This window comes from Mauremys reevesii, linkage group 18 (genome assembly GCF_016161935.1).
Source record: "Mauremys reevesii isolate NIE-2019 linkage group 18, ASM1616193v1, whole genome shotgun sequence".
NCBI classification, from domain to species: domain Eukaryota; kingdom Metazoa; phylum Chordata; order Testudines; family Geoemydidae; genus Mauremys; species Mauremys reevesii.
This window is the reverse complement of record NC_052640.1, coordinates 6,857,818-6,871,128: the sequence shown is the minus strand read 5'-3', so window position 1 is coordinate 6,871,128 and position 13,311 is coordinate 6,857,818. Positions and strand designations below refer to the sequence as shown.

The 13,311-nt window shown below is 39.0% G+C and overlaps 1 protein-coding gene across 7 annotated transcripts in view; it reads left to right on the top strand.

Annotated features, from left to right (window-relative positions):
* Nucleotides 1-9,693, top strand: part of ORAI1 (ORAI calcium release-activated calcium modulator 1) — a 37,630-nt gene extending 27,937 nt beyond the window's left edge. For 4 of the 7 annotated variants that reach the window (XM_039505298.1, XM_039505302.1, XM_039505301.1 and 1 more), the window contains one exon: nucleotides 6,220-9,692. In XM_039505298.1, the coding sequence (XP_039361232.1) occupies nucleotides 6,220-6,786 (567 nt within the window). In that variant the 3' untranslated portion in view covers nucleotides 6,787-9,692. Of the gene's footprint in view, nucleotides 1-5,847; nucleotides 6,038-6,219 lie in introns of those variants that run through there. The other 3 variants (XM_039505303.1, XR_005589590.1, XM_039505299.1) reach the window with 3 other exon arrangements.
* The last annotated feature ends 3,618 nt before the right edge of the window (nucleotides 9,694-13,311 follow it).

Here is a 13,311-nt window from a genome sequence, read left to right as displayed (position 1 = left end):
CTTGGAAGACTCCAATCCACATAAGAAGTCTTCCTGGAGACATTCAAGATAGCATATGAGCAATGGCTGCTGCCTGTAAAAACTGAGTCATGCATACACATGTGACTCCAAAACTCCATCTTAGAGCTAGATTTTGCATAGGAGAGAGGAAAGAGGAAGTCTATTTAATTCCCTGAGAGACCCCTCTATTTTCTCTTCAGCTGGCTCAAGAGATAGCCTCTCCACCCCGAAAGAATACCTGAAAGAAACTAGAACAAAGGACAGTAACCATAGGGGTGTGAGTGATTGCTGGATCCAGACTAGAAAGAAGCTAGTCTGTAAAAGAAACTTACTGGAACATCTCTGAGGGTGAGATTTCATCTGTAATCACTTTCTTTCTGTATCAGGTTTAGACTGGCATGTTTTATTTTATTTTGCTTGGTAATTCACTTTGTTCTGTCTATTATTACTTGGAACCACTTAAATCCTACTTTTTGTATTTAATAAAATCACTTTTTACTTATTAATTAACCCAGAGTATGTATTAATACCTGGGGGGTGGGAGGGGCAAACAGCTGTGCATATCTCTCTATCAGTGTTATAGAGGTTGAACAATTTATGAGTTTACCCTGGATAAGCTTTATACAGGGTAAAATGGATTTATTTGCGGTTTGGACCCCATTGGGAGCTGGGTACCTGAGTGTTGGAGACAGGAACACTTCTTAAGCTGTTTTCAGTTAAGCCTGCAGCTTCTAGGGGACATGGTTCAGACCTGGGTCTGCGTTTTGTAGCAGGCTAGAGTGTTTGTCTCAAACCAGGCAGGACAATGAAGTCCCAAGCTGCCAGGGGAAACAGTCTCTGGTGTAGTCTCAGCACATCAGTTGGCAGTTTCTAGAGGCTTTTCTGTGATCCAACCCATCACACTTACTATGAAGTATGTAAGGAAAATCCAGCTTCCCATCTGCCTTAGGCAGGCACAAAAGGCTGTGAGACTAATGGAAACACTGTGATTCCTCTGTGCAGGGAGAACATGCCATGGGGATGCTGGGCAAGGGCACTCTACTCCCTCCCCTCAGCATCTCACAGAGCTGTCCTTTGCAGTAGTTTACTCTGTGGAAGTGAGGGTGGAGGTGTGACCAGACCAAGTAAACTTCAGAATCTTTTGGCCAAAAAACTTTGGGGGAATATGGAGGGTTGTGGCTGCTAGAGCCTGTGGGTGATAGGTGTGGCTCCCCAAAATGTGGGAAGAATTCTATTCTCGGCAGCCCCTACATATCTAGTTCACCTACCAAAGGCCAGTTCATTTGGGCTTTGATGGGCGAAATCCTCTTCTGCTGTGACAGGGCATAATAATAGATCACTATTACCTCCCTTTTAAGCTGAGCTAGAAAATACTTCAGTAGGATTATAAGGAATTTCTTGTATGAAACCTGCAACCTTTTGGATCAAGACTAGAAGTCACTTTGGGAAGAAATCATTTCCCCATAACAAAATGGACGTTATTGTAAACCTGGCATTTATGGGTAGTGTTTTGGGAATGGCTGTTTTGCTGAAAAATGACAACACACTACAGTATGGCAGTCCTGTGTCTGGCTGCAAACTAGCTTCCATCTCACATTTTCATTTAATTTTTTTAAATGGTGTTCAGTGCAGCATTAAAATGATTCTTAGTTCCAATAAAACTACCCCTATGTACAGAAATTTTTAAAACTAAATTGATACTCTTGGGATGTATAGAAGGCAAGGTCAAGCAAGCCCATATAAAAACCCTAACTGCATCCACCAGCAGAATGCACCTCTTTCTGCAATACCAGACTGACATTTATGCCAGCACGTATCTCCATTGACCCATCTGTACTAGTCTGTTTTTAATTTGAACAGTAGCACTAGCATTACATTGAGTTAGTGCTGTGGTTTGAAGAAAATAAAAATACAGACCTTCCAGAATGACTTTAATTCAGAGTGCTATGACTTTAATTCTTGTGACTGGAACATGAAAGTATGGATAGTGTGTGCTTGGCTTTCAGCCCATTTGACCATGGCCATCTGGTATTAAAACAACCTGGAAATTGGTTTACAATCAGACACAGGTTTTCAATAATATAGGGTCAAAGGAGGTCAGCACTTACTTTTAATTTATACATGGGCAGAATTATTTCTTCCTATAAGGCCTCCTCAGCTTCTAAACTGAGTAAAATGGATCCTGTCCAAACAGAAATACAGAATGAAGTGTACATTGTGGCAGTTTTGAGGAACTAATTAATTTCTTGAGACCAAAGTGGCTTCGGTGCTACTTCTCTGCTTTACAAAACACACCGTCTCATATACCATGGACCTAGAAAGATGATTCAAATGAAGAAGTAACAATGAGTCTTTTTTCATATCTTTATCAGCAGCCTTTTCTCATTCTTGGCTGTTGTCAAGCATTGCCTGGGCCTCTTCTAAAACATCATCTGGATTGGCCAGTTCGATCTAAATTAAAAACACAAATATTTTATGCAATGTAATTGAAGCTCAGGATTTGTAAACACTGATTATTCAAGAGCTGCTATAGAATCTCCCTCTTAACTGGACTTTAATTTATCCTGCAGTCTTTCACTAAATACTTGAAAACACTTTCCTCATTTTACGATGACAGCAAGTGCCTATCTATTGCTTCTTCTTTCAATATCTATGTATAGGCTGTATGGATGCTACCTTAGAGAGTACATAGTCTAGACAAAGTATAACCTAGGCCTGCCACAGTGGTTTGCATGATAGATGTTGACTTATAGATCCTGTTAACAGACTAGAGAGGAAAAATTTGGTAAAGTCACAAGCATATTTTTTTCAATAGGGAAGTTATGGCCTATTTGTCTACAGTCAACAAATGGAGATTGTCCCTGGCAGAGGCTAGTATCAGTTGCTTCTAAGGAAAGTGGAAAAAACTCAGCGTAGAAAATGATGGAATAACTTGCCTACCGGGAAAGTTTCGTCCTAATCCTAGTCAATCCTAAACCTAGTTAATTTATTCCTTGAAGCATGATCCCCTCTTTTTAAAAAAATCCTACTTAATGTAAGTGGATGTCATCATCCATATAAATATCTACTTCTTGTTTTTAAATTTATACACACCAAATTACACAGATTAACTGTTGTGAAAGAAAGCTGTTTCCTATTACAATTCATTATTTTTTATGCTTCCATTGTGTCCCTCTTATTTACATCTAAACTAAACTATACCAATAATTTTAATGTCTCTTCATTATGTCTTTCTATGCCTCAAACTGTTTGTGTCATCTGCCTCTGGACCCCTTCTCTATTTCTCCTCTATCCTCTTTTCATATAGGATGATTAGAACTGATCACAGTATGACAGTGTTCCATGGTTTTGTATACTTTCTATTCTATTCCTTATATAGCCTATCACTTCAGTACTTTCTATTCTATTCCTTATATAGCCTATCACTTCAGTACTTTCTATTCTATTCCTTATATAGCCTATCACTTTTGTTTCTGATTTAAACACATGCTGACAAATTAATCAAGCCCTCTGATAAAGGAGACCAAACATTGCTTGCTGACATTTTCTTGTAGTTCTGCTTTACTCAAAAGCAACTGCGCTGTCTCAGAGCCAAATTTATCAAGATAATGTATTTGTTTTTCAAGAGAAATGCCAGGATTAAAGTCTCTAAGCAACTGTAAATGCTTAAAAGAATCCTCTGAAAAGAGTTGCTTTTAAAATTTCCTCTCTTGCTAGGGGTATTTCTGCATTGGATAAAGGAATAGTTTAGATGGCCTGGCAGAGATGATAAATCTAATAGAAGACGTCACTTGATGGTCATATAATATGACTGGAAACCTCTCAATTTACATTTACAGGAACATTGAGCTATTTCTGCCTTATGTGGCAGAGGCGGGGAGAACTTTGTTAGGCTTAGGGATGAAATCTTGGCTCCACTAAAGTAAATGGCAAATTTACATTGAATTTAGTGGGGTCAGGATTTCACCCCAAATCCTTGGCCACTCCTAAGCAAATATGCCAAACCCACAAAAAAAACGCAGAAATTGGACTTGTTTTTCGCTTAATTGGCTTGTGAGTTGCTTGTTGGCTAGTTTTTGGCTTGTAGTTTGTTACTTATTTGGCTTGTCTTTTGTAGCTTCTTTTTTTGTCCGGCTCCTGGCAAGCAGGGGCAAGGTGGGGAGAGAGTCAGAGGTTCACAGGGGGCCCACAGACTGCACTCTGGGGGGGATCTAGTCACATAGAGTGTTCAGGTTCTTATGGATTGGCTTGTTTTGGCCTTGTTTTGAAATGGGATTAGCTTGCTTTTTTTACTTATTGTGAAAGTTGGAGTGCTTATTTACCGCATGAAAATTGGCAACTGTGCTCCTAAGTGCCACTTCAGTGATGATGCAGCTTTAAGGCAGTCTGCCCTAACAGAGGAATGCTAGATTGGTGTAAGGCTGACATTGTCCTACGCCAGCCCCTCCTGGCCCAGTCTCTGAAACCCCAGAAGGTGGTTGGTCTTAAAAATCTGAGCTTCAGCACAAGTCTAAACACCTGCACTGCAATTTTTAGCTCCCCTGACTAAGCCCCGTGAGCCCAAGACAGCAGAAAGCCATGGGGTTTTTTACTGCAGTGTTGACATGCACTTTATCCTTAGAGCCTGCATCACTCCTGTAGTTGAGATCAGCAAGAGATGGATAAACTGACAATCACTAATTTTGTATGGCCGGGGAACAAGACACTCTCAGTGAAGTATTCCTACTTTTTCTAAGAATTTGTTTCACTTCCCTTGTGCCCTAACAGAGCCTCAATATGTTGATCCTCAAGGCCTGGCTGCCTTATGGAAATTAAGTTGGAATTGGCAGGGCAGTTACTTTATTGGCATTAACTTATGTGTTGTCTTGACTGACAATGCATCTTACAATAGGTGTATCTTAGAAATGGATTAAGTGAAATGTGGCCCCATTGGCTACCCGAGGCCCAGAGTGTAGGATTTGTTAAAATGTTTCAATTATAGGCTAATATGATGAGAAATGTAAACTGATTTTGGTTTGGATTTATGGCAGGGTGGTCGATTAAAAATCAGTAGTGTTTTTTTAAATCATGGCAAGCAGGAAACCTCAATTTAAATATCTATTTTAATCTTGTTTTGCATTTGTACTCTTTTTTTGTTTTCCTAAAGAAAGATTGATTCTCATTGGTTGCATTAATGTTTATTTGCAATTAAATATAGTCTCTAGATTGCTCTTGGTATTTCTTGCTAACCAGAAAGATATGCTATATCTGTTCTCACAATTTAAGCAATTATATAGCTTAACACTTATTCAGAGCCTTATCTTTTTTTACATTGTTTTGTTGTAAAATAATGATGATGTTTCTTATTTCCTTTATTAAATTTTTAGTTGTGACTTGTGTCAAGCTGCATGGATGGAAATTGGAATTCGATGAAAAATATTGTCTGTGCTGGATATATACATTTATTTTTTCATATCAAAACAGTATTGCATGTAAAACAACTGATTAGAGGAAGTATTATCTGTAGCTAACAAATTGAACTGATTGTTTCTGGTCACCATGTCCTTCAGTATTTTTAGAAGTAGTAGATCTGATCCTCCTGTTTTTGTTCATGAATTTGAAGAGGAAAAGAAGCTTTTTTGCTTTTTCAACTCCCAATTGGTATCTCAACTTTGAATGAACTAGTTATTGAAATTAAATGAAGAGAATATTCTCTGCACCAGGAGAAGAGGCTACTGCTGTCAAAAGCTGCTTTAGCACTTCAACAAACTCTAGTTCCAGGTGCTTAGCCAGTGACTTCCACCAGTCCAGTGGTTTAACTTTTATTATTAAAACTTCGGCAGCAAACGTACTATCTGAATATTTTCTTATTCCATTCAAATTATTTTAATAGATTTAAAATAAATTTAGGCTTTAATGTGAATTTCATAATTTCAAATTTATTTTAGTTTTTTAAAAGTCCAGTTTTGAATTGGATGTTTATCCACTCTCTGATTTAGACTTCCCTGCAGTGTTTGGAGCCCAAACTTTGCAGCATAGTGCTACTGCACGACAATCAGTAAGTGACATTGCCAAGTCTGTTTTCGTTGTCCAGACGTAGTGAGAATTAAATTATATCATTAAAATATTGTATTGATCTAAGCTGGAAATGTTTAAACCTGCTAATGTTAAACCTGTTATTTGTAAAGTGATGTCTTAAAATATACAGTTCAGTATTAAATCTTTATTCTTCCTTTCCAGGTGGCTATGGTGGAGGTTCAGCTAGAGCCAACACATGTCTACCCTCCAGGTCTCTTGATAGCTTTCAGTGCCTGTACTACTGTGCTTGTTGCTGTTCACCTCTTTGCTCTCATGATAAGTACCTGCATTCTTCCAAATATAGAGGCTGTTAGTAATGTGCACAATCTCAACTCTGTAAAGGAGTCTCCGCATGAGCGTATGCACCGACACATTGAGCTTGCCTGGGCATTTTCCACTGTCATTGGGACTTTGCTCTTCCTTGCAGAGGTGGTGCTGTTGTGTTGGGTGAAATTTCTTCCACTGAAGAGGCATCCTCTTGTTTCAGTCCAGGACAACAATTCTACCATCACCCCAGGAGAGGCAGCAGCCATTGCCTCAACATCTATTATGGTTCCTTTTGGATTGATTTTCATTGTGTTTGCAGTCCACTTCTATAGGTCACTGGTGAGCCACAAAACAGACAGGCAATTTCAAGAATTGAATGAACTTGCTGAGTTTGCACGGCTCCAGGATCAGCTGGACCACAGAGGCGACACCTTGCCTCCTCCTGGCAGCCATTTTGCATAAAACTATATTTTGTATAAAATCCATTTTTTGTTTCTGCCTTGCTATGTTGACTCCTCCCTGCATGAACTAGCTGGACTGTTGATTGATTTTAAAGAGAGATTAAGTACTGTGCTAATTTCTTACAGTAAAAAAATACCATGACATCTTAGACAACTGACATCTGACGAGACTGATGTTGGGGTATGGCTGCACTGAGCATGCATCTCTCATCCTTCCTCTTATCATCTGGATTGTTTCTTTTTAATGTTGAATGGTGAATATATCAGTGCATAAGAGGAGTTGAATTTTAGTCCTCGGTATATGTTAGGTGTGGGAGGGAAGCCTTAGTTCTCTCTCTTTGATGTTGGTGTTGGCTAGAAAGTATTGCTGGTCCAATACATGTTGCATGGCGCAATACAAATTACTTGGGACATGTAGTAATTAGCATTTGGTTTCAGTGCTAGTGCTGTGATCTCTAAAAGTCTGATGAAAGGTAAAACTGAGAGCTTTTCCACCTTCCCTTTTCCCACTAGCTCCCCCAATCATGTTTTTCTGCCAAGTAATTATTACTTTACTAATTTCTATAGGGCCTTTTGCCATGGCAGCTATAAATTCTTACTCTCCAGATACCCATGACAGTCCTATTGCGATGTGGTCTGATCTGCATCTGTAGGACCGAGGCCCTAACTTTACTCTTCTTTTGGGAAGAAAATACAGAGAAAAGCAATACCTGCTTTAATATTCATGGGAGCAGATATGTTATCAGAAGTGATAAAATTGCCTGTTTTCATTGAGGAAACATTTTGAAAAGAAAAAATAGATGGAGAAACTACCACTAGAGGTTTTTTTCCCCTTGCTTGAAAACTTGCCATTCAGGGCTTTTCTCTAGCAATAACATACACTGGTAGAGACTTAACCACAGTAGAACTACTGCTATGGTTCCAAACCAAAGTAGCAAATATTTTATACTTTTTATATATTAAATATATTTTTGAATAAATTCTCAGATACAAATGATAAAAGGCGCTTTGTGTGTGTGGGAATTCCAAGTAATTAGCTGTACGTTGATCTTGTTTGGTAGAAAAATCTTCTGCTTGCTCAAGTATTGCATTTAAGATATTAAAATCTTAATTACACGTGATTTTTGCTTCCAGAATGTTGTGGAAGACCACTTATTGCTATATAGACTTATTTATGAAAACAAATGATTTTTATTTTAAGAAGTAGTATTGCTTCTTAATTGTAAGACATGTGCATCTTCTGTTGAATGAAGCTGCTGTTTTAGCCTCAAGCTATTGTGTCAAATTCTAACTTCTTCCTCAAGCAAAAACTCACACTTGACAAGGATTATAGGATTTGGTTTCAACTCTTTCAGAATTTGTGAGACTCTAGATACATTAAAAAATGAATGTTGGCTTTTGGACAGCGTTTCTCCTGCCTTCGCTGAAGGATGGAAATGGGTGGGTTAGTTGGTGAAAAATCTCTTTGAACCCAGAAATTACCAGTTTCTGATATGTTCAGCTCCCACGGAACAGAATTGGGATCTCAGCTCCTAGCTGCTAATATGGAATGTAATCCTGTAATTTTGTGATGGAGGTAACAAATTCAGTTGTGGCCTAACCGAAGCTGTGCCTCTTTGACTTCAAGTGAAGCTGTGCATGCTTATGCCTACATTGAATGTAGTCAATTATACCTGGTCTCTTTAAAAGATGAATTCAACATGCTTTACAAATGAAGGTCCTAATTTTGCAAACACTGGTAGTACTTACTATGATGAGTAGTCTCACTTGCATCAATGCAACTGACTTATTAGTGCAAGCACTACACCCAGTAAGATGAATTGACAAGACAAAGTGCAGTTTATATTCTGAAAAATTACTTTAAAAATTGTATCCAAGTGCTGTGGCTATATCTGAGTGACATATTTGCTCCTATTGTGCTCTGTTCACAAGCAAAAAATAGTTTTTGAGTTGCCATCCCCAAAAACTCCTGGATATGAAAGTAAAACAGAAATTCTCTCTGGTTTTGACATTACCAGTTGTTTTTTTGCAGCTGAAATATAATAGTTGGTGAGCAGAATTCCACTCACTGTTCCACAACTGTTTGTTCCTGCAGTGCTAATGGGATTAAATTAGTAAAAACTTTAGTAAATGGTATTCTGAAATAGTCATGAAATTTTACCAGCCTGAGCACAAAATCCAGTTGCCAATTCTTTACTGAGTTGTTGATAATGATAAATCTAATGATACCTTACTTACCCTGGGAAAGTAGACTTTTAGAAAGCTGTGGTAAAGTAAGCATACTGGAGCAAATATCTTAAAGGGACACTATCAAGTTGAAATAAAATTACACTTTTCTGAAAGCCTTGTACCTTACAACTTATTTATAACTCTTAAAAATTACTATAGATGAAAGAGGATAGTAAATAAATCAATAAATATTTTTTGGTGTGTAGAAGGGGGTCACTTTAATTGTTTCTCCTGGATTGGTCACATTTCCCCTATTCTATGAGTCTTTCACAAAGTAACAGCAGAGGAAAACTTTTAAAAATAGAAAATGTGGGTTTGTAAAAGTACAAGGGAAACAGGGCACTTATTAATGTGTTTTTAAGCTGTTTGGATTCCTTTTAAATTAGAGCTATTACTAGTCATTTTTCTGACCATAACTGCACTCTAAGCCTTTAGGCACAGTTCATGTATGTATTTTCCCCGTTCTTCAGCTGGGGAAATGGACACAAAAGATGTGCCTTGTGCAAGATCATATATTAACTGCATGGCAGAGGCACAAATAAAGACCAGAACTCGTGATGTCAAGTCTGTTCTCTAAACAGTAGAGTGCATTCAGTTTTATTCTGATCCCTTGTTTATACTAATGGTATTAAGCATTTACTTTAAACAGTTTAAACACCAGTTACTTTATATATTATATTTAGATTTAAAATTGAAATAAAACATGCTTATAATTTGTCTTGCCACCAAGACATCTGACAAACTTCTTGTTCTGTAACTGTCACTCATTTTACTCCATTTAGTTACATGGTGCCAGTAATAATCTCAGCTTTGTGAAGATATCCTCTTAAGTGTTCAGTGATTCATCATTCAGAGTCTTGAGTGCAATATGGTCCATGGGCTACCAGGTGCAGACAAAACCCTTCTCGGCTCCACAAGTAGCATAAAGAGAATAATGAAGTCACAGTCTCTTTCCCCACTTTAACACTGCTTTATTCTTGGGACTAAGCCTAACCTTGATATTGTTCTCTACTTCCTTTTTTTTTTTTTAAAGGAGGCTCCTACTTAAGTTAGACTTTGGGGAGTCAGTTGAATGAACCCTCAACAAAAATATATTCTCATTTTTATTGATATTCAGAAGTGCAGTGTAAATCAGATGAGCTAATCGCATAGTCACTGATTAATAGTTTTTGTTTTTCATTAATCAGCTTCAGACATTCTGATGTAACATGGCATTTGTGTGCTTTACACATATGAATCCTCATAGCAGTTCTCTGCAAAAGGTACATATATCTCTTGCACCAATTTGGAAACATATCTAATGTAAACTAGCATGCCTTCTTTGACTTGAACCTAATGATGCGTACTCTACGGCAGGCGTTTTCAATCTTTTTCTTTGAGCCTCCTCCTCCCCCGCAACTTGCTATAAAATTCCACAGCCCACCTGTGCTACAACTATTTTTCTACATGTAAAAGCCAGGGATAGCATTAGGGGGTAGCAAGCAGGGTAACTGCCCGAGCCCCATGCCACAGGGGGCCCTATGAAGCTAAGTTGCTTAGGCTTCAGCACCGGGTGGCAGGGCATTGGGCCGTGTGCTTCAGTCCCATGCAGTGGGGCTTCATCTTGCTGTTCTGGGCCCTAGCAAGTCAAATGCCAGCCCTGCTGGGCAGCCCCCCTGAAACCTGCTTGTGGCTCCCAAAGGGCCCCAGACCCCTGGTTGAGAACCACTGCTCTAGGGGGAAGTGACTTACTGAAGACTAGAGAGAGTGAGGTGGTGGTAGAGCTAGGCTTATACTTTGCCTTCTATTTACCAGATGTGCATTTTGATCACACAGAGGAGTTCTCAGGCCTACTTGATGACATTTATCTAGAGCACCAGCTGTTAAGTACAGTGGTGGCCTCTAGTAAGACCATACATAGTTATGAGAAGACTGGGTATTTCAAAACATATTTTTGAAAATTCAGTATAGCTTATTATGGAGTATGTTAGGAAGATCCAGCTTCCCATCTCCCCTAGGCAGGCACAAAAGGCTGTGAGACTAATGGAAACACTGTGATTCCTCTGTGCAGGGAGGACATGCCATGGGGATGCTGGGCAAGGGCACTCTACTCCCTCCCCTCAGTATCTCACAGAGCTGTCCTCTGCAGTAGCTTACTCTGTGGAAGTGAGGGTGGAGGTGACCAAGTAAACTTCAGAATCTATTGGCCAAAAAACTTGTGGGAATATGGAGGGCCGTGGCTCCTACTAGAGTCTGTGGGTGATAGGTGTGGCTCCCCCAAATGTGGGAAGAATTCTATTCCGGGCAGCCCCTACACTATCTAGTTCACCTACCAAAAGCCAATTCATTTGGGCTTTGATGGGAGAAACCCTCTTCAGCTGTGACAGGGCATAATAATAGATAGCCATTGTGATGGGTTGGATCACAGACACTCCCTGGGGTTGCCAACTGATGTGCCAAGACTACTTCTGCCCCTGCTTTCCCTGCCAGCTTGGGACTCTAGCACCCTGTCTTGTTGAGACAGACACATTAGCCTGCTCCAACACAAACCCAGGCTTTGACCCACGTGCCCCAAAGCTGCAGACTTAACTGAAAGCAGCTTAAGAAGTTCCTGTCTTTAACACTCAGATGCCCAATTCCCAATGGGGTCCAAACCCAAAATAAATCTGTTTTACCCTGTATAAAGCTTATATAGGGTAAACTCATACATTGTTCGCCTTCTATAACACTGATAAAGATATATGCACAGCTGTTTGCCCCACCCCCAGGTATTAATACATACTCTGAGTTACATAATGAGTAAAAAGTTATTTTATTAAATACAGAAAGTAGGATTTAAGTGGTTCCAAGTAGTATCAGAACAAAGTGAATTACCAAGCAAAATAAAATAAAACCCTCAAGTCTATGCCTAATACAGTAAGAAAACTGAATACAGATAAAATCTCACCCTCAGAGATGTTTCAATAAATTTATTTCACGGATTGGACACCTTCCTAGTCTGGGCACAATCCTTTCCCCTGGTACAGCCCTTGTTCCAGCTCAGGTGGTAGCTAGGGCATTTCTCATGATGGCCACCCCCTTGTTCTGTTCTACCCACTTATATATCTTTTGTATAAGGCATGAATCCTTTGTTCCTCTGGGTTCCCACCCCTCCTTCTCAATGGAAAAACACCAGGTTAAAGATGGATTCCAGTTCAGGTGACATGATCACATGTCACTGTAAGACCTCAAGCCTTCATTCCTCCCATCCTGACTCTCAGGAAGGCCTGCTTGCAAACAGAGCCATCCACAGTCAATTGTCCTGGTTGATGGGAGACATCAAGATTCCAAACCACCATTAATAGCCCACACTTTGCATAATTACAATAGGCCCTCAGAGTTATATTTCATATTTCTAGTTTCAGATACAAGAATGATACATTCATACAAATAAGATGAACACTCAGTAGATTATAAACTTTGTAATGATACCTTACAAGAGACCTTTTGCATGAAGCATATTCCAGTTATATTATATTCACTCTCATTAGCATATTTTCATAAAATCATAAAGTGCAAGGTCACAGCTATTACCTCCCTTTCAAACTGAGCTAGAAAATACTTCTGTAGGATTATAAGGAATTTCTTGTATGAAACCTGCAGCCTTTTGGATCAAGACTAGAAGTCACTTTGGGAAAAAATTGTCTCCCCATAACTAAATGGACGTTATTGTAAACCTGGCACTTATAGGTAGTGTTTTGGGAATGGCTGTTTTGCTGAAAAATGACCTCTTTGTAACACACTACAGTATGTCAGTCCTGTGTCTGGCTGCAAACCAGCTTCCATCTCACATTTTCATTAAATTTTTTTAAATGGTGTTCAGTGCAGCATTAAAATGATTCTTAGTTCCAATAAAGCTACCTCTATGTACAGAAATTTGCAAACTAAATTAATACTCTTGGGATGTATAAAAGGCAAGGTCAAGCAAGCCCATATCAAAACCCTAACTGCATCCACCAGCAGAATGCATCTCTTTCTGCAATACCAAGCTGACATCTATGCCAGCACGTATGTCCATTGACCCGTCTGTACTAGTCTGTTTTTAATTTGAACAGTAGCACTAGCATTACATTGAGTTAGTGCTGTGGTTTGAAGAAAATAAAAATACAGACCTTCCAGAATGACTTTAATTCAGAGTGCCATGACTTTAATTCTTGTGACTGGAACTTGAAAGTATGGATAGAGTGTGCTTGGCTTTCAGCCCACTTGACCATGGCCATCTGGTATTAAAAGAGCCTGGAAATTGGTTTACAATCAGACACAGGTTTTCTATAATATA